At 39.2% G+C, this 25221-nt stretch overlaps 1 protein-coding gene and 1 pseudogene across 1 annotated transcript; one reads left to right on the top strand and one right to left on the bottom strand.

The window, feature by feature from the left end:
- Window positions 1-955: 955 nt before the first annotated feature.
- Window positions 956-16504, bottom strand: LOC145768620 (phosphatidylinositol 4,5-bisphosphate 5-phosphatase A-like). Its single transcript, XM_082580158.1, has 11 exons — window positions 16433-16504; window positions 15901-16017; window positions 15255-15363; window positions 14656-14775; window positions 14036-14205; window positions 13259-13370; window positions 12492-12569; window positions 11982-12090; window positions 10813-10955; window positions 9948-10082; window positions 956-1930 (listed from the first exon to the last, which is right to left on the bottom strand). The coding sequence occupies exons 1-11, from the start codon at window positions 16444-16446 to the stop codon at window positions 1727-1729; spliced, it is 1311 nt and encodes a 436-aa protein (XP_082436284.1). The 5' UTR covers window positions 16447-16504; the 3' UTR covers window positions 956-1726.
- Window positions 6257-8989, top strand: LOC145768275 (uncharacterized; annotated as a pseudogene).
- Window positions 16505-25221: the final 8717 nt, after the last annotated feature.

The raw sequence follows: 25221 nt of genomic DNA, 5'->3' as shown, positions 1-25221 counted from the left end.
CATGACTACCCAGCTCACTACGCGGCAGACAAAGATTTCTTTCAGCGATATGACTTATCATCCCCCAAAGATGAACCAGGGAAAGCTTAGAATTTAGTCAATGATTTAATTCGCATCTGGTTGAGAAACTCAGTCACAGTTGCAAGTTGATTGTAAATAGGCTATGTACGACGTCACAGTAAAATCCACACAAAATATTTGATCTCGTGTCAGAATTAACACTGCCAACAGCCGAACTATGGATAAATGAAAAGCTAAGGCAACAAAAGGCATTGAAACATCGACATCATTGTTAAGTCACGTGTGACGTAATAACAGCTAGAATTTGAAATTGACTTCGATAGCATAAGAAAGTTATTTTCAGAAACCGATTGCTTCAAAGATTAGGGAACATTATGACGTGAAACCAGTTTTATTTTTAAATTTGCAAACTACGTAATTCACTTTGCCGATCCGCCCCAAGTGCAAGGTAATGCCAGCATGCGGCCAAGCAAAAGGGCAACCAGCGTTGATGTTCAAACATATTTCAGGTTTTCATAAAAATAGGCGCATTAGTTCACGATACAAACTGGATTAATCAAAATTTTTCCTTTAACAAATATGATAAAGGTTGTAAACTTAATTTAATAGTGTCTCATTTGTGCAAATAAACAACTAGACACAGTGCAATTATCTAAGGGAACGTTCAAATATTACGTAACGCTTTTTTTCCGAATTTTTGACCCCCCCCCTCCCCCATGTAACGCCAACGTAACGCTTTTTTCAATCCCCCCCTCCCCCATGTAACGTTTTTTCACTACGAATTCAGCACAAAAAACTACCATTCCGTACTCGAAAGCGTTACGTAACGTTTTGCTTGAACCCCCTCCCCCCCGATGTGACGCTAACGTAACGCTTTGCATAAACCCCCCCCCTCCCCCTCGAAGGCGTTACGTAATATTTGAACGTTCCCTAAGATGATACCGCAGACATTTGTAACTAATTGTAGCGCATGTTTACATTAAAATTAAAACAATTATGATTTGTAGCGTGAAATTGAGCAATGCTTCTTTACACAAATATGAACTCAGTGACATTATATACAGCTTCCTGTGCACACGAAGTAACCGTACCAATAATAAATTGCTAACGCAGAAAGATTTGGCTTAAATAATGTAGCGGCGTAGCCTATCACAAATAAATCCATGGTACAAGTTCTAAAATACACTTAATTAAAAAAAAGGAATTAAAATTCATAATAAACTTAATCTCATGACAACGCTTATCAAGTACACAAAAAATATTATAGGCTTCAATTCATTGAAATGTTTCAACAACGCAATGAATACAAAGGAAGACTCAATCGCTGCAAGGAAAGCATCGGTCACTCCCACGAGTGGGGACAAAACCGAATTTAGATGATGATAATGACTCAGTTTCCTAGACCGCTGATAATTTGGTTTTCCTTGATTAGATGAAGTTTGCAAAGTTGCGGCTTGATTCGTTTTGTATTTCGCATGAACGTCCGGTACAAGCGGTAAGTGATGACATCAATCTGAGCCTGAAATCGATAAAATTGCGAGTCTGCATGGCCCTCAACTGCAAGAATCCATGCAGCAAAATTGGTTGTTTTTACATTGCTTCAACGTTTGAAGACGTTGAATCAGCGCAAAAATCATCGTATCCGGAAATAAATGCTTTATTTTCCTTCATTAAACATTACCGTACTTGATCTTGAAATAACAATTTAACCCTTTACAGAAAATGGTTCCGTCAAAGCCAAAAGGCAAGATAGACGGTCGCTATAGTAACCGATGCGAAAGCGACTTTTTTCCTTCAACTTGTCAGTTGCAAACTTGCAGCGTTTGGAAAATGTCTTCCCAGCTTCTCCCTCTGCAGATTCCGGTACATAGACGTAATCCTTGTAGTCGCGGAAATCAATAAACATTTCCTGGCGAAGATAAAAATGAGAAACTGGGTCATGTACAGCGTCCAGGAGAATAGTGTGCATTGTGGTGCTATGTAAATGCTGTAATTATCACAACACCGTGTTGCTCAAAACTTTAGTATGTGCGCCTAGGGTCGCTGTGTGATCGAACGGTCCAGGCCGAAAACACGCAAGTTGAAACAAGACAGAATTTTTAAAGTGCTTTGGGACATGCCCACATCTTTGCCCTCCCAAGAATTAAATTTTATATCGATATTTTTCAAGGAATGGTTTTTACAGTTTCTATTCTGAATGTTAAAGTGTTACATTTATCCAATTTTTAAATATAATTCAGAAACTTGGACAATTGAGTGACCTAAAGGTAGAGTGGCCCAAGTCAACTTGGACCGAAAATGAGTTTTTGCTTCCATAGGAACAACAAAAGATGCGAAATTTTTTTGGGAAAATTGGGAAGTTCTATCGTTAGAAAAAAATATGACCCAAGTAAACTTGGTTCATCACTGAAAAAAATTACAAATCCAACAGCGGCCCAAGTCTACTTGGTTTGTATTTGTTATCAAAATTAACCAATAGTATAGTGGACCACATTTACTTGGTTTGCAATACGTGAAGAAAATTACAAAAGCAATAACAGCTGAACATCTGTAATAACAGTATACTCTTCCACAACTTAGTAAATTGAGTTGGCATGGTAATAATGACACTTGTCGGAAACCCAGCATTGCAGTACTGTTCCACAATAAGTCAATGGGTATTTGTCTCTGCATTGTTGTGTCATAATGCATACGAACGAGCAAGTGTGTTCGCGACGCTGAAATTCCACGTGCAACTGCAAAGAACAAACGCTAGGAATACTAAGGGTCATTGCGCACCAAGATTATACTGTTATATTACAGGCATACTGTTTTGTTTGTCGTATCCAGGCTTTCACCCGGTGGTTGAAGATTTAGATTAAGTGGACGGGAAGGCTAGGAAGCCAATCTTCGTGTCCACCTTCAGGCATGCCTTTTAAGTGTCCTGCCGCAGACACAGCTGCATGCTCTTGAGCGGTGTCGAACCGGCGCCCTCTCGATTGCCGTTCCAGTGTTCTTACCACTCGGCTATGCAGCCGACACGAAGACCTACACGTGCAGCCTACAGGCATACTGTAGACACTAGACAGTGTCTACTAATTAAAACCTAAGCATAGTTGTACTGTATATGGCGGAAAGGGAAAGATCTCAACTGCTCAGTGTTATTAAAGACCACGTACTATTGAAGATGATACAGTCATTGATGATGTGGTCTGCGGTCTGTTCCTCGGCACCACATTCACAGCAGAGGGAAGAGGCCATTCCCCATTAGTGCATGGTTAAGCGGAAAATCCCGACGCCCGTACGAAGACGGTTGAGGCGCACCCATGCCTGTCTTTGTAGTGTCAGGCCAATGGGGCGTGTGTCGGCGTCGGAAATGAACGAATGGATTCTGGTAGTACTCGACTTCCTTTAAGAGTTCCATTTATGGTCCGCCCAAGTAGCCGCAGAGATGTCTTGTTCATCAGCTTCGTTGATGAGAAGTTGAGCGGCTGGCACGAATGGGTGTCTTGATTTCAGTCGACGGGGTGCTCGTTTGGGAGAGCAGAGATCTTGTTGTGGAGAAGGTGGTTAGGCTCCAGTGCCCTTCGACAGAGATACAGATTACAGAGTGGCTTCTTCACGACGAAGCTCAGCAGGTTGGATGCCAGCGACAATGGGGAGATTTTCCAATAGTGTGGGACGCAGGCATCCGGTCACTGTGCGCAGGGCGCTGTTTATGGCAATGAGCACTGTGCACCAGACAGGTGCATGATCTGCTGAAGAGTAGACAAGGGCTAAGGCTGCTATACGCAAAGTGTCAGCCCTCGCCCCCCAGCTGGAGCCTGCCAGGCGCTTAAGTAGCGCAGCGCGGGAATGTCAGTTTCTTACGCAGTGACACCAAATGGTGGCAGTACGTGAGCGATCTGTCTGGTGTCACCCCAAGATATTTTGGTTCGTGACAGAAGGACAGGGATTTTCCGTTGTTCTGAACATGTAGCTCACGATAAGCTTCCCGATTGTGCAGGTGGAAAGCTGCTGCCACAGTTTTGGTTTTGCTGAGTTTCAGTCGCCAGTTTTGGAGATAAGCTAAAAGGGTTTGCATGTCCTGGCTCAAGGTGTCTTCTAGATTTCCCACGAGTTTGTGAAGTAGAGAATTGCCAGGTCGTCCGCATAAGCGCATTTTGCGGAGACTGTGGTTGGCAGGTCTTGGGTATGGATGTTGAAAAGAATTGAAGCCAGGACCGATCCCTGTGGGACGCCGTTTTTCAGACGTCTCGGTCTGCTTCTCCGTGAGTTGCCGGTGGTGAGGGTGAAGCTTCGATTCCTGACAAGTTCCATAATCATATGAACCATATGATTATGCCGAAATCCAGCTTGCTCTTTTGGAAGGAGCGGGTTGATGATTGAGTTGACGCGGGCATTGATCAGCCAGACTTTTTGAAAGGAACACAGAGTAGGGATATCGGACGATAACTCCTTGGGTCCTCTAGTGACTTGTGAGGCTTAGGGATCGCAACTACTAAAGCTTTTCTCCAGATTTTTGGGATTGTGAGGTGGTGTGCTAAGAAAGCTTTCACACAATGATAATCTGGAACAAGTAATTGGAAGGTGATTCGGGAATGTAACTAGAGACTTATCTATAGTGAAAGTTTTCCAATTTAGCGCAGGATTCGTGTTGAACTTTGAACAAGCTAAGGCAGTGCATGTTGTAGCATACATACACAAAGCAATATGATTGACAAAATATCATTACCAGTCAACATGCATAACATAAAATGTTATGAGTGTATAAATTCCACAACATCAACAAAATAAAACTTAATTGTCATCTCTCTGTTGGTTCTTTATTCGCATTATACAATAGCTGATACCAACAGCCCATACTGAAATTTAATGTGATTATTGTATGGTTACAGGGCAAGGACAGTTTTTATAAGGTTTATCCTTGAACCGCTGGAATATTGCTTTCCATTTTCACTCCATGCTACCGGGTTTTAAATATTGTCATTTACACTTGCATTGAAAACTTTACCGATGCTGATGGTGCATTTTGTTGAAACATTTTTCGATATAAGCGACATGCAGAAGAATCATCCGGCAACCACTGCAGAGTTCCGATTCCGTGTGACTTCAAGTCTTAAACTATAATGAACGTGGGCACTTAAAATAAAATCATTTACTGCAGTAAAAGCTACTGATTTGCGTGTGGTTAATACAAGCTGTGTCCTCTGCTACTGAACGTCAACTGATACTTTTTAATCCGAATGCTCTTAACTAGGGGTGCACGCACCACTAAGGGGTGCGAGACCTGTGCCTAGGCGGTGCGGGGATGCTGAATTATCAAGGTTTGTTATAATATGACGTAAGAAACAAAGTTGTTTTACCAGGTTTCAACAAAAATTTCGAACTGTAGGTGACTACGTATTACTTTTCAGCCAATCCTAGGAGGGTGTGCGAGAACTGGTTGGTAATTTTAAGGTGGTGCTGACAAGGCAAAAAGTTAACTGCTGCTCTAGACGCTGCGTAGGCGCATCAGCAGTTTACAGAACATATTGTGACTGACAGTCATTACATTTTAAGACTTGAAGTCACACAGAATCAGAACTTCGCAGTGGTTGCCAGATGATTCTGCTGCCTGTCGCTTATATCGAAAAATGTTTCAACAGAATGCACCATCAGCATCGGTATTGCGACTGACAAGTTTCGATAACGGGAAAGGAGCGCTCAGAACTGACGTCAACCACTTTTTGGCCATTCCTCTTGGGAAGTCTTTGTTTAGCTCTTTTCTTATGGGTTTCTCTTAAGCTTCACGATAAACCACACGGTGCAAAGCACCTAGATAAATTATATAGGTCACCACCGTTTTAAACGGCTAAACTTTCGCTACCGTCGCCCACATGGTTCGTCGCCCAAGAGGGTTTCGCCCAGATGCCGTGTACCATTTTATTTATGGTTGCTTATCATTAAGTTTTAATGATGTCATGAGTTAGATCAGCATACTGAACTTTGAAGTAAAAACGTTTTTACGGAAATTTTTGGTACCAGTTGCTTGCCAAACGATTCATTATATTAAGCGTAAGCGTGGCCTACGATATAACACGGCCGGATATCGTGCCGTGAAGAGAAAAAATTAGAGGGGTAACGCTTTGCGTCTGGCAACACTGTCAGTTCAATTTTCACCATTTAATTTCATTCTCTGAAGTTACTAAAACTGTAGCCTAAATGTAAAGTGTTGCTGTTGCAGCACAGCTCCTATAAAACCAAAGCTTTTAAAATGGTATCTGTTGCAAGAGTAGACAGCATAAGTAATCATACACCATTTTAACATCTGTGGTCTTGTTAAAAACTTTGCTGTAGCAAGCAGTATCAATTTTGCTGACAAAACAGCAAATGTAATTCGGAGTGGCTATTTTTACCCACATATTGCCATGGTCACAAAGAGGTTTTGCCAGAATTAGGATTAAAGTTAGGATGGGTTAAGCTAAGGATCTTTTCCCAGGACTAAAAAAATTTCCAAAATACAAGTTTTGTTTTCAACAGCTTTGAACTTTTCTCAAATTAGGGCAGAATTCCTGATCTGGCAATGCTATTGAGCCATATCTAATCTAGTTTGAATTGCTGATTGGAGCAGCTTGTTTTTGCTTGAAGATAAACAATAACAATAATATAGCGATAACTTTTTGCACAGAAAACATTACTTAGCAATATGTAGTGACTAACAGGTTAAGGTTTTAGTGCAGTGATGACACCACAGGGTAGACGTATATTGTGCTGCAGTACTAAGTTATGCTCTATGTTATAATCTGCAATAATGGGTAGGCATTACATTATTAGTCATTAGATTATTCAGTTTTGTGATGTGATCTAGGCCGTAGTCAGGATCGAGAGCAGCAATTAAATAGTTTGCTTTTTTTCCAAAAATCCTTTTATTAACATTTAGTAATTTGTTGTCGAATTTTTGTAAAATATCCTTGTACAAAGCCCAGAAGCAACCAAACTAGAGGAAATTTTGGCTGATATTCCAAAAACCACTTGGTTATAACCAGTATATATTTGTCAAATGTCACAAGGTTGAACAGACATAATCATGCACATTAAAATTTTGCTGTGGAAGTCAAGTGCCTCATTTTCGTCAATATAGCTACAGCCTTGGTTTAGATAGTTTATGTGCTTATACTGTAATTGTACATATTAATTATAAAATATGTTTGTAGCTTAAGCAATATTTGGAATACCGTTAATCGGGGTGACTTTGACAGTCAGTGTGACTTTGACGTTGGTTATCAAAGTCACACTGAACGTCAAAGTTGAACAATGGTGTCCAAAATTCTGTATAGTTGTGTTTTTATGATAGTAAATTTGTATTTTGTTTTGTCTTTGTAGATACTGATTAAGTTTGATAGTATACTGTAACAATTATGCCACGAGTCTACAAACGGAAAGCTGGGTCGAGGGGTATCAAACTGCATATACTCAAGTAGACCTAGAAAATGCTGTGCGGCAGGTGCAGAATGGACGATTGACCATTCATGCTGCATCGAAGCAGTTCAAAATACCATACCGTATGGAACGGTTTGGAACAAGACACGTCCAACAGTGAAACATGCAGGAAAACCAGGTGGACAATCAGTGTTATTGGCTGCTGAAGAGACAGCACTCGTAAAAGTCATCAACCACCTAACTGATTGGAAATTTCCATTATCGTCTTCTGACATTCGTTACCTTGTACAAGATTATGTTAATCGACAAGGTAAAGCCATAAAAATCTTCCGGGAAAACCTGCCTGGTTGGGACTGGCTAAAAAAATTTAAGGAACGTCAACATCTTACACAACGACTTACTGACAAAGTGACAATGTGAAGCCAAGCCGTGCTGAAATTAGTTCAACTATCATGAAAGAATATTTCAAAAACATTTATGAGGAGCTAAATGGGGTAGAGCCCCAGAACATGTACAATTATGATGAAACCAATGTAACAGACAATCCAGGGGCTAAACAGTGCATTGTGAGAAGAGGACTTCGAAGAGTGGAAAGACATCATACTCCAAGCAAGCCGTGAGCATGATGTTTTGCGGAAATGCAGTGGGAGAGTATCTCCCTCCAATGGTCGTGTATAAATCAAGGATTCTCTATGCTGGTTGGACGGAAGGTGGCCCACCTGGTGCATTATACAATCACTCAGTTAGTGGTTGGTTTGATTCCACTACGTTTGAGGAGTGGTTCAAGTTGTTTCCGGACCATGTAAAGGAGAAGCCTGGGAAGAAAGTGCTTATTGGGGATAATTTGGCATCACATTTCAGTACACAGGTGATAGCTGATTGTGAAGAAAATGATTTCAAGTTTATCAGTTTAGTACCTAATGCAACCCATCTACTTCAACCACTGGATGTTGCCGTATTTGGGCCAGTAAAGATGTGGAGAAGGATACTGGAGGACTGGAGAAAGGAGAGCAGAGTGAAGGGCAGCATACCAAAGACCGTGTTTCCATCGCTTTTGAAACGACTGTGTAACCAGATGGAGGAGAAAAAGGAAAACCTTGCAGCTGGATTCAAGGCTTGCGGTCTAGTACCTCAGGATGAGCAGCAGGTGCTTAAGCGTCTCCCTGATGCAAACAACAATCCAACTGAGACAGTCCAAGAGGCCCTGGGAGAAGTTGTGGCAAACATGTTGAAGGAGCACCTGTCTCCACCAGCAACAACACGTCAAAAACGTGGCCCCAAAGTAGCAGCAGGGAAGGCATATACGTCTGAAGACATAGCTGCACAGAAAGAAATGTCGAAGATGCCATCTGGAACAGGATCTGGAAGTACCAGTAGTCAGAGAGGCAAGAAACGCAAGGTCATTGAAGTACCATCGAGTTATGAAGAAGAAGATGAAAGTGAAAGTGACAATGACGGTAGCTGTGATACTTTGCCACATCGAATTTTCAAGTTTTGGCTGACCAGATTAGCAATTGAACCAAGCTTATCAGCGTATGATTACAATTTTATGTTGAATGCTTTTTAACGCATCATTATGTCCATAAATTGTTCAGTAATGTAAAATATTTTGTCTGTTAACCATTGTAAAGCTGTTAGTATATGCAACTTTGTGTAGAAAAGTTACCCCTCTAATTTTTTCTCTTCGCGGCACGATATCCGGCCGTGTTATATCGTAGGCCACGGCGTAAGTCAAATTTATCCTGCCCCAATCCAAAAATATGCGTTGCAATTATCCACTGGATAAAATTTCATTAAAACATGCATTTATTTATTTTTTTTTATTCGAATTTTTTTAGATGGGCCAGTTTACTGTTGGGAAATTATGAATTTTTGCAAAACCAACTAAACTTGGGTCACTTTTTTCGCTAAAGAAAGCAAACAGTAGAGTGACCCAAGTATAAAAAAAGCTAATAAAAAAAAAACGTGACGTCATATGACGACACAATTTTCCGAAAATTTTTTTGTAGTCATATGAATTATTCCCTGTACTTCACTGGATAGATTCAACTTCACCTTCATAGTAAAAAAAGTGCCTAACTTTGAAGTCGATTTACTCAAAATGAAGATTTTCGACTTGGGCCACTCTACCTTTAGGTCACTCAATTACCAAACCAATTAATAAAAGAATAAATGGGTTTGAAATGTGGGCATTCCAAAAAATGCAGAGGATTTCCTAGACTGACAGAAAAAGCAACCAAAATGTTTTAAATCAAGTCAAACAAAGAATCTATTCAAAAATATCAAAGAAAATCAACTTCAATTTTTAGGACACGTGCTGCGAAAAGGAAAATTAGAACATCTCCCTCTTACAGGCAAAATGAAGGGAAGCGTACCTAAGGCAGACAAAGATTAACTTACTACATACACACAGCAAACAACAGAGAATCTTGGAAACTTTTCATGCAAGAGGCAGTCAATGCTTGGAATCAAGTTCGACAATAAAAGAAGAAGTTCTGTACCGACCACACACAAAGGTCACCAACCTCATATAGCGCGAGATAATCTTTCCCGTCCGCTACCATGCCATTGTAAAATGTGATAATGACTTCATTGTCGCCATCATTCCTCCAGCTCTCGACGAGTTTCAGATCCACCATCGGTGTCTGATCTTCCTCTAGCTGGGCACAAAAGTTAGGAATGTAAATAGGCATGTAAAACCGCTACAAGGATAAAACGAACGTGTTCTGCATGACATCTATGTTTTAATTGCATCTTTTGCTTGAAACAGGCTGTTGAACGTTTAGTGACAAAATAGAAAAAGATTTTTCAGTTAAGCCTGATATTACGTCATTCAGTTCAAATTTGGATCAAACAGAAAAATTCAAGTCAAGTTCATTAAATTCTAAGGCGGGTTGTTCGGCCATGAACGTAACTGGCAACCAACGTCACTAACTAACATGGCACGAATAAGACGGTGGGCACTTTGTGAATATGATAATAAGCGGCTTGTTAGAGAAATCCAAAATATTAAGTGATATGCCAACACGAAGATACACGTTGATTTATCACATTGAAGTTATGATTCTGTGGAATTTAGTTTTTTATATTGAACATACTTGTACCGTACTACTCTCACAATAGACGCGATAAAAGTTCTTATCGATCTCTCACAACTGAAATTCAGCTAATGAATCATCACCATCTTTCACAGCAGAAGGAGGCAGTGAAAATTCCAGCCAGACTGTTGGCAACAGTCGGCAAAATGTAACAGAAAGGCCGCACCTCGCGGCGGCCATGTCACTGGACCACGCAAGAAACATTTTTACACCTCGTTTAGCGATTGACATAAAACAAAGCTGAACACACGGTGAAGTTCAAGCAAGGTTCACAAGCAAATATTATCATTACCTTTAAAATATATTCGGCAGTTACAGGCTTGTGGTCGCTAAGCTTGAACTCCATATGGCTTTTGTATGAGCCTTCTACTTGCCGAACCAGTTCGTTCGCGTATGACCTCGGGGTCACTTGAGAGGTCAACTGCATTTCCACGACTTGTAACAATCAAACAAACATATTCACAGTATGATAAAAAGAATTGTCAGCAATTCTATACATCGCGGCTTAACGAAGCAAGCTCTTTATCGAAGCTGTAGCAAGCCACACCGCAATCATAACTGTTATGAAGTATACTCAGCGTCACACCCATTACGAAATCTATGATCCACGCACCGCACTTTATGATAAAAACAATGCTCCACCTTAAGCTACATAGAATGTTTTTATATGAGTTTTTATAGGAGTTTCTATTTCATTGACAATTTCTGGTTGCTTTGTAGCCTATAAACGGATACACAATTAATGATAAATCGGAAACATACATCGCGCTCGAAATTATTAGGTCACGTGTGGGAAAAATAGTCCTAAGTTATACTTCGAAAGTTTGTCAAGTATTTCTGCAGTTTTGTTCAACTGTGGTCGCTATGTTTACATCGCATAAACAAATATTACGTCGTAAATAGGCAGTCGCAAACACTACCAAACCGTTGTATAATTTCTGAAAATTGTTTGATTTTACGACAATTACTACGAATTAGTCTGACAATATCATATGTATCTATCTGGCAACACTTCTGCACAGAGAAATTTACGTATTATAATATCCTTGTACACTGTACAGCCAGGGACCACTGTGGGTACGTCAGTACAAGGTCGGTTGCGCAGCCGAGTGCTATGGTATGACGTTCGAACGGGCGCCAATTCGATGCCGCTCAAGAACATATTGCTGAGTGTTTGGCAAGACAATGCCACGCCGGAAGGTGGATACGAAGAATAAGACCTTCCCGTCCACGTAGCCTAATCTTAAATCTTCAACTACTGGGTATGTCTGGATACGACAAGAAAGCACAAGGTGCTCACTTTTGAATCCAGACTTACGGTAGTTAGGAAGGCAAACTCCATATTCACATGCAAGCATGTCATTAAGTGTCTTGATAAAAACTCATGCTCTTGAGCGGTGTCGAACCGTCGTACCAGAGTTCTCAGAACACGGCCATACAACTGACGTGCATTATGCTTACGATCGTGTACGAAGGTCTTGTTGGCGTTGACGTGATGGAGAATCCGATCTGTCCAGGCTGGCTTCCGTTGTTTGTCGCTGGTGTCGTAATCATCGGTACCAGGATCAAACTGGGGACATCACAATGAATTCAACGCAAAATCTGCTAACACTACTTTGCTTCAATTGAATAATGATTTGAGTATGAATAAAAAAAAATGCTTCCGAAACAAGTCTTTCGATCTATGTAGTTTCATGAACGTAGTGTCAGTTGCTTAGATCATTCCAGAAAGATTCGAAACTCAGCTGCTCACAGATTTCATCTCACAAACACTCTATGCCCGTGCATTGCAAGCTGGCTGACATTCCTCGACACATTTCGTTTTGTAGATGAATGCAAGACCAGCTTATACGTCGTCCCGTTCGATTGATCAAAGTCTTCAAGGTTCAGACATATGACTGGGCTACACCGGGTGCACAAAAAACTGCGTAAAATATTTTAAAACTATTTTGGACAAGTTGTTGTTATTACCTTGTAAGTTGGTTGAAAGCGAATAGATCCTTCCTCAAACTGGGAAATGGTGTCATTTTGCTTTCGGTGTTTGGTGAGCTGAAAAGAAATTTACGTAACAAAAACAAACAAATAGTGTTGATTTGCTAAAGCAGCCAAACAGCCACAATCGTGCTGGTGCTGCATTGAAACCGATGCGTGGTGCAAAAATACTAAGTTTCTTCGCTTTCATCATGACATCGCCAGGAGCTTCAGTCTGCTAACATCAGAATGATACGTATGAGGTTGAAACATCCACAGTCGATCAGTGCTGACAACCTGTGAATACTCCCTGCTAATTGCCTGCGATGTAGCAGTAGATTTTTTCACTTTAAACCTCGATCAATGATTGCAAAAGCTACAGCATTGTACGATTAGTGGGAACCAATATACCACACTGTTGGCGCATCACAGAGAACCACTCACAAAATGTTTTTCCACATTGATCAACTTTCTGATCAAAAATTATTTTTTTATGTTGGAACGCAAAAGAAACGATATTGTGGAAATGAAATACAGCAACAAAAACTATCATATGGAACAGGTGGCAACACCGTAACGGTTTAAGACGTACATGCACAAGATCTAATTTTATGGTATTTGTATTGATGAATATAATTAGGCACGGCCACTAAATCTGATAGTTGAAATAAGTGGCCTAGATGGAGTAGTTGAAAGAATCAGTCGCCTCTTCATTCCTAAAACAACTATATAGGTTCAACATAGCGTTTAAATAATAATGTCCGTACCTGATCTTCTTTGAGGATTTGGTCATAATCGCCTTTTTTAACCAGTTGAATAATATCCTTTCTTTCAATGTTGTCGATGCGAAAGTTAAGGTCTCCGGCCCAGAAGACAATGCTGGAAAAATAATTCATTATGAACATTTGTGAAATTGTTAATTGCGTAGTTTGAATTTCGGGTTTTCAATTTAAAACCTCATGCTAAAAAGCTTACGTGGCTAACATAACATAAAATAAACAAGGAAAATTCTTTTGTGAAACACCTAGTGAAAAAAACTTTATTCTTTGGTGACACTTTTAGAAATACACAAGATATTCAGAAGTGAACCTTTATCAAGTACCTCGACTGCAAAGTCTTCATTTTGCTTTAAAGAACGTTCACTCACATTCAAAGATTCATACAACTGGATCTTTTGACATACTGCAGTTCTGCTTTTATTTTTGTAGTTCTTTATAATGTTGTTTGGCAAATATATGAAATGGTTGCGCATAGTAAAAAACGAAAGCGTAAAAATACGTCATTAACACTTCTACCAGCACATGTTCTTCGGCAGCCGATTGTAGCAAGAATTGACAGTGATTGCCAACGGTGTTTCGCCCGTAAGGGCGGCTCATCAATGTCGCAACACTAATTCATGCCAGATAACATCGGATGTGACGATGTCTAAACTGCAGATAATGTCATCACCATCATGGTGAAAAGAACATATGTGATAACAGTTGATGACGGTTAACGTAAAACAAATGTTGTCAAAACGTTGAAAATATAAACATGAACCATACTCATGTTCCATTATGGTCGTAGTCTTGTCAAAGTCTATCTCACTTATTACTTCGTTAAAATCATCAATCCTCTTTTCTATGTTAGACAAGTGCGCTTCCAAGTGAGTATTAAGAAAGCAGATGCTGTGCCCATAACATCTCGCAGCTATGGCAACACCCCCTTTGTTACCCTGCAATGATTGTTTTTTTAATGCCGTAACCAAGTTGGTTGAAGATTAAACTTACGTAGACGGGAAGACAAGGAAGCCAATGTACATGTTCACCTTCAGGCGTGCCTTTAAATGTCTTGTTAAATACACAGCCGCATTCTCTTGAGCGGTGTTGAACTAGCGTCCTTTCGAACGTTGAACCAGTGCTCTCACCACCTAGCTATGCAGCCAACGGTGACAATGATGGTATGGCAAGATTAAAACCTACACTACTTGTTTTCACAATATTGTATATGATAAAAGGGAACATGATGGCATCTAATCAATCACTAACTTTGAAGATAAAAACTTCACAAGCTGATATATCATCCAAGGATGTGTCTCATTGAAAGTTTATAACTGGAAGATTATATTACAGATACCAGTGTAACACTATAATATGGGCAAACAAAAATATATCAATTCTCATACCCAAGTGCTAGCAAGTGCCCCTGTTCTCTCTATATCAGTTTTGATGAAGCGAATAAAAGGTAAATGGACAAGTTGTGCAAAGACACACAGAGTCACGCCTTGGACTCTGACATTTTCCACCTTTAAAAAATAAACTTTAAAACAACATTAACTACAAACAAATATTTTGCAATATTCAGACATTAAAAGTGGTATTTATTCAATTATCATCAATGAATATATATTTCTTAGTGAGCGTTTGGTAAATCATTAAGTGTAAAACATGACTGAAATATTTCTGTGTAGTTTCCTTCAAGTGATTACTCTCATTCCTTTCCATTGTTTGCTAATAAACAGAAATAGTTATATATATTTATATTTAAAAGCACTAAAGTTGTGGTAACATAATCATGTAAATTGGCATGAAAAGGGGAAGGCTTACGCTCTGCAGTGGGCTCTCACAGGCTGAAAATGATGATGAAAGTTGTGGTGCTAAACTGCTGAAATAGCAGCAAAATAAATTACCATTTGATAAAAGCAAAACATTTTTAAATAATCGAATGTGTTGTGCAGTTGAAAATTAATCAGCAAGTCAATAACCTATCTAAAGAACAACTCACCAAAAAATACCCATAGTTAGAAAAATATTTCATGAACTTTTTTGTCCAGTCATCATATCTAACAAAACTCTTTGCAGTTTCAAATATTCCTGTTTCAATTTCTTGCAAACTGAAACAAACAATTGTTAGAATGTAAATTAAACAGCAAAAAACTAGTCATTAGCAGTTGGCGCTCTGTCCCAAGTCAGAAGACTTTTGATCTAAAAATTTCATGATTTTTCTATAGTGCTAAATTTTAATCGTTTTTAACATTCACAATTTTGTAATTGAAATTTCAAAAATTATAATTTAATAATATTTATTATATATACAAGTAACATAGTAATATACAGTAGGCTATATAGGCTATTATACACAATAATATATTATAATCATTGAAATATTAGGAGTAATCTTCATTCACATGCTAACATATGGATATGAGTAACAAATATTGAAAGTTTGCTTTCAACATCAGAAGCAGAAATCAGTAAAATTTGTGGTATTTGAATTTAAAATTGAAAGCATTGCATCATAATTGGTGACCTCCGAGAAAATGATGCATATTACAAGTATGACGTATAAATTACATAAACAATCACTAGATATTTAATCAAGAAAATGAAATAGATATTTCATCAAGAAAATGAGTTATATATATCATTACCAGATTGCATAAAGGTCCAGTTGTTTAGACAGGCAGGAAACAATAGGAAACAATTTTGCTAAGTCTTCATTATGCAAAGGATTTGAGCTGCCCACATTCCATGTGCACATGAACAGGCTGTAAGAAAATATAAAAAATATATTTGCAAATTACTGACTGACAAAAAGGATATTTGTGAAGTTAACTAGACACTTATAGATTAGTTTTAATTCATATATACATGTAACAAGAACTACTGGTACCGTACCATACTTTAAAACATAGTATATATTAGCTTATTCTTCAGTGACTGCTCACTACTCTTTACTCAGTGCATCTTTAAGTGCCCTGAGAAAATAGACATGCAACTCTTAAACAACAAGGGGTGCAAAAGCCTGTGAATTATTCTTTCTGCTAGGTGTTGCTGAATAAAGTGTTGTCCTCAAAGACAGTCCATGAGCCAAGCGATTTATTTGTGCATGAAGTCGGGCAATTAATCAGCTGGGTTATGAGGTAGAACATTAATTAGGGTAGTTGATATACTTCTTCTCACCGTAAATTCTTCATCCTTATAAAAATGAACAAAACGAGTAGCCTGTATTATTTTTCCTTATGCACTAGCCTGCAAATTTCGAGAATTTGTTATAAATTTGAACTGAGGCTAAAAATCGGCCACGATCAAAAAACAAGGAGAACTTGCTAACTTTACTCAGCACTACTTTACTATAGCTCATCAAATTAAAGCCTACCTAGATTGTTATTGGTAGCCATGGGCTATTTTTCCCACTGTAGTGTTGCCAGATAAAGCATTTTGCCACAGTATGAGAAAAGTGTAAAGTCATTGAAGACAAAAACTTGTTGAGAGTCTTGGGTAGAGCAAAAATCTTAAGCCTAACTCAGGCAACACCTGGCAAAAATGCTTAGGGCTTGGTAAAATAGTCCCCTTTGTTATTATTCCACAGCTTGACACTTAGCAATCTTGCCTAGCCTTGAGTCAATTGCCGAAATCAAACGGCAAATCAATCACTATTCACCAACCACGAATGACCGGCAACAATGACCGAGTGGTTAGCGCGTTGGGCTCGCAGTCGAGAGCCTGCATGTTCGACTCCAGCCACCTCCACTTGCTGTTGTTTCTCTGGGCAAGAAACTTTACGATAATTGCCTCTACCCAGTGATCGATTTCGAGTAATGGGTAGTACCAAATTTAAGTCATAAGTAGAGTAGACAATCGGAAACAGACATTGCCGTCGGCTGCAGCGTGGGTCAGGTGTACGTCGGAAGGCGTACACCGATGCATAGCGCTAAGTCCGCTTTCCCGCAATGCAGGGTAAATATATATGAAAACACAAACAAACACCATTATCAAGTACGAAACAGAAATGCAATTAATAGCAGTGTTGCCAGATTGTTTTTCAAAAAGTCCTAGTTTAATACCGCAGTCGTTAGAGATGAATTGGCCGATCAGTCGACTCTAAAAAACAAAATATAGCCTACGACATTTTTCCACTGAGCCTAGAATAGTCTACAAAAACTGTAAGGTAGTTTAAAATATATTTTTTTAGAAAATGGAAGATACATGCAATTTTGCAATTTTCAGGGGGGAATTTGTTGTTAAGATTGTAAACCTTTTTAAGCATAGTAAGTTGGCCTAAATTATTATTAGATTAACTCCCGATTATTTAAGAAACTGTGCACTAACATGGATGCAGACCATCACGTAGGCCTACTTTTGTTTCATGCAAATACTCGATGGCTTTCAAGAGGAAACGTAACTAAGCGAGTGTTTGAGCTCAGAGACGAGCTTAAATTAAATTATTTTTTGACCTGTAAAGAAAATTGGAGTTTGTTTCATTGCTGAATGATGAAAGATGGATTAGATTATGTTTCATTGCTGAATGATTAAAGATGGAAAGATTGATATGTTTGATCCATTGAATAAACTACAGTAAATCTGAAAATGCAAGGGAAAAACACCAATAGGCCAAAAGCCCACGGTAGGCTATAGCCTATGCTCTATTCAATTGCCATTGCCGTTTAAAGCAGATTGCGCATCAACATGGGTTATCTGTAGCCTAACCATGAGCCTTTGACATAGTGATACCATGTGAATTTACAAACTGTAGGCTACCGGTACCGTACTGCTTCCATGCTGGGCCAAGGTAGGTTGGAAAAGAGTCTCAGAGAGAGTCAGAAGGCTCTGCTGTCCTGGTCGTGTGGGGACTACGTTTTGTCTGGCCTCTACCTTTCGACCAGCCTGGCTTGGGTGGCCCTTCCAGGAGCATATGCCAGTATCTTAACGCTGAGCATTTAAAGATGCTTTGGAAGGTTTCACCAGCAAGCTTGATAATTGAAAGAGAAAAGTTAGAATGAACGATTGAACATGTTAGGCTAGCACCATGTTTAAAGAATTAATTACCGGTAGCCTATCATCGGTGCTGGTTGTTGACAGCAAAGAACAAGTTCTTCCAGAGTTGGAAATATAGGCTAATTGATTTTGCAACATCTCACAGCAGTAGAACTGGAATTCATTCGATATTTTCCTGAAATTTATGACGATGATCTTGATTTAATACGAAATTTATTCACATTGTTGATGGAAAAACTTCTCGATAAATTGCAGAATGAATTTTTAGAACTCAAAACGGATTCTTGCGCAAGAGACTTATTCAGAGAAAAATCAATCACTGGATTTTGGCCGCATTAATGCGTAATTCCTATCCCAAAGTGGCAGAGATAGCTATTCGAAGTATCCTTCCGTTTGCTTCCATTTATCTATGCGAATCAGGTTTTTCAACTCTTGTAAATAAAAACAAAACAAACAGAATACCGTAGACGTGGAGAATGATATTCGTTGTGCTCTTTCCAATACTCTTCCACCACATTCATGAGTCATTATCGAAACAAAAAAATCAAAGCTTCACACAGACTGTTAAATGCATTGACTCTTATATTTTGACTGTAGCCTATTCTTTGAATAAAATAGCCTACTTTTCAGCAACGTTCTGCATTAACTAAATAATTTTTAGTGTACCGGTATGAAAACAATATTGAGGCTACAGGCTAAAAAGCTTATTAGCCTACCAGTGAAAGTTTAGTTATCAAAGCTTCACACAGACTGTTAAATGCATCGACTCTTATATTTTGACTGTATTCTTTGAATAAAATACTTTTCAGCAACGTTCTGCATTAACTAAATAATATTTGGTATGAAAACAATATTGAGGTTAGTGGTTAGCCTACAGGCTAAAAAGCTTATTAGCCTACCAGTGAAAGTTTAGTTACCAAAAAAAATTTGAAAGGGGGGAATTTATATTTGAATATCGATTAAAAAGGTCCACCGGATAAAAAAAGTTTGGGAACTACTGGTGTAGCCTACCGTAGCCTATCTGTTTTTTTATAACAAAAGTTAGAATGTTTGACATAAACAATATAATTGCTTGCCATTATAAAATGCTATTCTCATTAACATAAAAAATACATTGACTGAAGTGGCATTATGGGTGATATATTCAAGTAAAAGGTAAAGGTCCTGAGCTTTGGGGAATCAGGTAGGCTACTGAGCTTTGGGGAATGAGAAGATAAGATTCTCACAATAACTTACTAAGCCTTCGGCACTAAGGAGAGTAGGGTAGCCAGTTCCTTTCTCTCGGCCGACTTTACTTCAGCAACTACAGTACGCCCACCCAATTTATTACACCCTGGGTAGAGGTGAGAGGTGTTTTTCAACAACCAGCTGAAGCTGGGAGTCGAACCAGGTTTGCATAATTGGAAAGCCAACGCCTTATCCGTTGCGCCATCCCACCACCAGGACAAAATATATTCAGGACAAAGAAAAAATAATTTCCGCTGACTCGTTTATCCAAAAACAGGGGTTGCTCATCTTTCCCCATTGCACACTTTACCTCAGTCTCCCCTGACATTGCAAACATCTAGAAGCAGCAAAAGAGGCTAATATAGTAGCTAGGCTACAGATATCGAATCGATGGCTGCATTGCCGAGTGGTGAGAGCGCTGGAACAGCAATGGAAAGGGCGCCGGTTCGACACCGCTCAAGACCATTTGGCTATGTATTTAGCAGAACACTTAATGGCATGCCTGAAGGTGGACACGCAGATTAACTTCCTTGCTTTCCCGTCCATTTAACACTAGAACGGCCGAAAAAAAAGTATACCTCCAACGGCCGCTGGTGTCGAAATCGACACTTTTCACAAAAACTTTATTTTTCCGCAAAATTAACAGTAAGAGTTCGTTTTATTTTACAGTGATAAAATTATCTGAAGCACTTGTTACTTTTGTCACCTATTTGCGCTGTTCATTTTTTGGTTTTAGACGAAAATTATGACGTAGGCTACCAGGTTTTGATCAGTTCGAAGCTTGACTGCATCTGTATCTTGACTCTGTACGATGATCTAAAAATTTAACAAGGCAAAGACATTATTATCATAAAAATAGCACAAAGTTTTCTTATTCAGGAGAAAAAAAATCAAACAAACCAACAAACACTTTACGCAGTGCAGCCTTTGCACTCTGTGACTTTCCAGTCACCATTTTCACACTTCCCACTTTGCGACAATGGCGGCAAATGGTAACTGTATTGTTTTTGCAATTATAGCCAGCACATTTTCTGCGTTTTCTAGATGGTCGTCCCTGCTCTTCTCTCTGCAGTGTCGGCTTTCGTTTCAGCACATGAGCAGTTCTCAAGCTCTCAATCTGGAGGATAAAATCACGTCGGTTGATGTTGCTGCCAGAACGTTTTCTAAAACTAATCCAAGAGTTCAAAGCTGCAATATCTAGCATATTTGTCCAAACTGCAAGAGGCCATCTTTTGCTTGATGCATGTAGGCTATGGTGCATTTTCTTGCCATTTGGTCAAACACATCAACTGCTACTTTGTTCTCGCTATAAAATGGATCACAATAGGTTTATTTTTCTCTGTTGCATCAATACTGGGGCTGTCATGCATAGTGGAAAAGACATTTGCATTTTTTGCACTGATATTTTACAAGCATGCAGCTGTTCGTTGAATTGTAGAAGAATTTACCGGAAAATCTTTCTCCTCCACCCTTGGTAATCTCTTTTGTCAGTCTTTTACTGTTAGCTCGAACAATGGTTGTACAGTTCTAACAATGGTTGTATTTCTTTCCTGTAGTAAACCAGCAAGATTCACCCTAGTAAAGAAGTTAACTGTTGTGACGTTGCACCCGCCTTGTCTGTGTAAATTGGTGGTGATCCTCATCACTACATCCTCGGGGAGAAGCCTTCCATTTCGTTGCTTTCTTTCAATAGCTCCGAGGTACGATAAATACGGTATGGTATTGCATACGTATTTTGAATGAACCTCGGCTAACACCCAGAATTTCGTGCCAAACGTGTCTGGTTTGTTTGGCATGATCACGATAAAAGAACATCTGTTTTCCATTGGAAATAGCTGTTCATCGATTGGCAGGCTTCAAGCCGGAGTGTAGTTGTTGATGCAATTAGCAACAAGTCATTCCAGTGGCTCTCGAATATGAATAAACTTATCTGTTGCAAATCGCTGATAGATTTGTGTGGAAGGTATTTGTAAAGACGAGCGATAACGCTCATCAAGCCGAGCGGTGGACAATTACCATGAGAAGCGCTATAAGTAATTAGGAAAACTATTGAATTAGTTTTTTTCACTCAGAAAATCTTTTATACTTTACAAATCTTATTAAATTTGTATGAGGTGTCGATTTCGACACCTCGGCCGTTGGAGGTATATCCGCACATTGTAGATAACATAAAAAAATTTTTTAGAAAAATAATACTGAACTATAAAGTGTAAGCATAATTGAGAAGCTACTGAAAGTTTGAAAACGTTGCGATAACAATTAAGGCCCAAAATAGTGAACTAAATTTCTAAAAGTGTCGATTTCGACACCTCGGCCGTTCTAGTGTTTATCATTCAATCACCAGGTGCAGCCTAAGCCTGGATACGACAAACAAGATACGGTATCGAATCAGTTTCTCTAAATTTAAAATTCCATCAGGCTAGAGAATTTCAAGTGGGATGGTTGCCCCTTGGGGTCAGTTTTGCTCTTCAAAGGTAATAATTTACTAAAGCCGAAACAATTAATGAACTTAATTTACAGTATAACTACGTACGGTAGGCTACCCAAATTCTGATTCGAAGTGAGCTGGTGAGAGTAGGCTAGACGAGGCTATCTTTTGAAAATCGACCAGGAATGGCCTAAATGAAAGCGAAAGGCGGAGAACATCTGCATTAAGTTTACAAGTGTCCTGCCAAAATACGACCACATGGTCTCAAGTGATATCAAACCGATGTAGCCAACTTCAAGTGTTTTCACAACCACGAAGCCAACAAACAGTTGGCAATGACTATTTGTAGCACAAACACACATTAGTGCGCATATAGGCTGTGTAATTGTTCGTTTCCTTTGGTCATTGGTGTATTGAATTTATCAGCAAAAGTTATTACTTAAAATATGAACGAGAACGTCGAGAATGCCTAAGCCTCGAACAGACATGGTACCATAGCCTACACAAAGAAGAAGAAGCCAAGAGACAAAAAATGATATAAACAGTGAAAGAAACAAGTGAAAAATAAGCATAAAAGTGCACTCTGATAGCTCAGTGAGTTAGTGCTCTGCTTTATAAACTAAGGAAATATCAAGCAGAGCTAGTTTGACTCTCGGGGTCTGCGCTTGAGCAACGCATGGATAGCTCTCGATTCAGCGGTATAGTAGGCTAAATAATGGCTATTCCTCGTCTTCGAAGATGATTGTCTTCACAATAAAAACTTAATGACGAGTTCTTAAATGGCTAGTGAGGTCAATGCTAAATGAAATAATTTACAAGCAGGAGGAAACTTCATTCTGTCAATCTCGGTGAGGGAGGTGAGGGATCTCCGTTGCCATAGTTGAAAGCCTCTAAAGTCTACAAGTATGCGAAACTGCCAGAATAAAGCTTGCGCAAAAAACTTTTTCAGTCTGAGGATACAGATTCCCGCAACCAAATCTTATCATGGGTTACATTTAATTAGAAGCTAACTCGCATAGATTTGACCAAAAGCCCATTTCAAACATAGGCCTTAGTAATGAACGCCATTTCTATGATGCGTAGCCAACACGTTTCTCTTGCAGTAACCTATAGCTTGGTGAATAACAGGTCTCGGGAAAACTTTATTGGCCAATTAGGTTTGTTACCATTGGTATTATGTAGTTAGAGAACGAGTAGTTGGGAAACGAAAGCAAGGAAGACCGAAAAGAAGATGGAAAGGTTGTGAAGATGCTCAGGGGCTCCGGACACTTTCTGAGAGTGGGGGAGGGGTGATTTAAGCAGGGGTGAGAACGATGTTTTGACATCGATAGGGAGCTTATTGGATTATCGCATCACATGTACTTCTGGGAGGTCGCCCCCCAGACCCACTTTGCAGTTTGCATTACTGAAAGCTTTAGTTTCATATACAGCGCGTTAGGCGTTAAGTTTCTCGCCGAAGGCGCAAACTTTTGCTTTCCAGCACGATTTAAAATCGAAAAATTATTTCAACGAATTGGACATCGCTAGCAAAAGCTCTTTAACATTTGCCACAATTTTTAAAGTTTTGAGACAATTTTGACTGGAAGAAGAGACTTACGCAAAAATCCCTCTCTATATTCTTCCTTGGCTCAAGTCCTCCATATTTTGCACTTCAGATGCTAAAAGGTTAAATTTAAAAGCTTAAAAGCGTTAAGGTCAAAGCTAGGCCTACCATACATTTAACTCAGAAAAAAATAAAAGCTAAAATGCATTAACTTTTACAAAAAATGAAAGTAGGGAGACATCTTGATCGATACTACAGGGAGCCTACCGTGTAAGAAATAACACCAAATAAAAAAAGAAATTTTACTCAGCAAAGAGCTGTTCCTTGACTCAGCTATCTTTTGCAATCAACTTTAAAAGCTACCAATCGTCTCGCCATCAGCAAAATCGCATGGCATGGCAAAACCATGAACTTCTAAATAGTAGAATCTGGACTGGAAACCGACTTTACGCAGTGTACAACAGTTGGCCAAACAGTTGGTACAACAGTGGCCCAACAGTTGGCCAACAGCCAAGTTTAGGATTAGTTACTAAGGTATCCAAAAACCTCCCTTAGCGAATAACCCTAACTCGTACAGTGCTGGTACTGTACGAGAAGGGGTGGGTCAGCAACTGAAAAAGCACTAAAATAAGAACTGGTAACTTTTTGGCCAACTGTTGTACACTGCGTAAAGTCGGTTTCCAGTCCAGATTCTACTATTTAGAAGTCCATGGGCAAAACCATCAAAACTCGCATGGTTCAAACAAAGGCAAAGAGAAGCTATCTCGGCGTAAAAAGCCGCCGAGTTACAACGATTCAACACCGAAAGACATTGAAACAATGCAACTGTAGTGGGTTTCGTTTGTGAGTGATAAAAGCGAAATTAAACAGTTTGTAGCAGTGAGAAATTATGACGTCACACATAGCGCATTGTGATGCGTATATGTTTGACAAGATACATAGTTTGACGCTGTCTTGCGAGCCGAAATTTCCAAGCAAAAAACTCATAAGTTGTGCAACAAAATAAAAAAAATGAAATTAAAACACAAAAGTAGAAAAATATTAAAAATTAAATTTTTATCTCTACATTAGTGGGGGGGGGGGTAATTTTGCATTATTTACCCCCCACGTCAATTGGTGGGGGTAACCACCCCCCCCCCCTCTAACGGAGCCCATGAAGATGCTGCTAACAGAGTGATGTGAACGAGGACTACGATTCTCATCTGAAGTGAGAATAAAAACAGAAGGAAATCATCAGTGTAGCGTAGTTGGAGGGAAGACATGGAAGCACAAGCGAGTCCATATTAACGTTGCCGCAGTCACTCTTTATTTTATGTCGATGCAGTTGATTGTATTAACGTTTTAAAGTGTTTAGCAAATATGTGATCTCAAATTACTTATCTGGAAAAAACATTCATCTCGTTCGATCAATCTAACTCTGGAGTAGATTCTGACGTTTTCAAATAAGGCATGTGAAATAATAATAAATAAATGAAGCTGCCAGGCTGTAAGAAAAATCTGGCCTATAAAACCGATATAAAATTATAAATACAGTCACTTCTTTGTTGAAGCACTGATATGAACTGATACCACAAATGACGTCATGGTTTCAACAAAACTGACTACGTGATCGCATGCGTGGAATATGCGGAGACAAGCACCTTAGGCTTGGCGAATTATATTTCCGCTAGCGGCGAGAGCATTCCATTGTGATACTGTTCTGTGAGCACGACGTTATGCATTGGCTTTGTTTTCCAACTATGCAAGATAATAATTTTTTTAAAATAATGTTCACTG

This window comes from Aplidium turbinatum, chromosome 4 (genome assembly GCF_918807975.1).
Source record: "Aplidium turbinatum chromosome 4, kaAplTurb1.1, whole genome shotgun sequence".
NCBI lineage: Eukaryota > Metazoa > Chordata > Ascidiacea > Aplousobranchia > Polyclinidae > Aplidium > Aplidium turbinatum.
The sequence above is the reverse complement of the archived record's forward strand: the minus strand, read 5'-3'. Positions and strand labels throughout refer to the sequence as shown.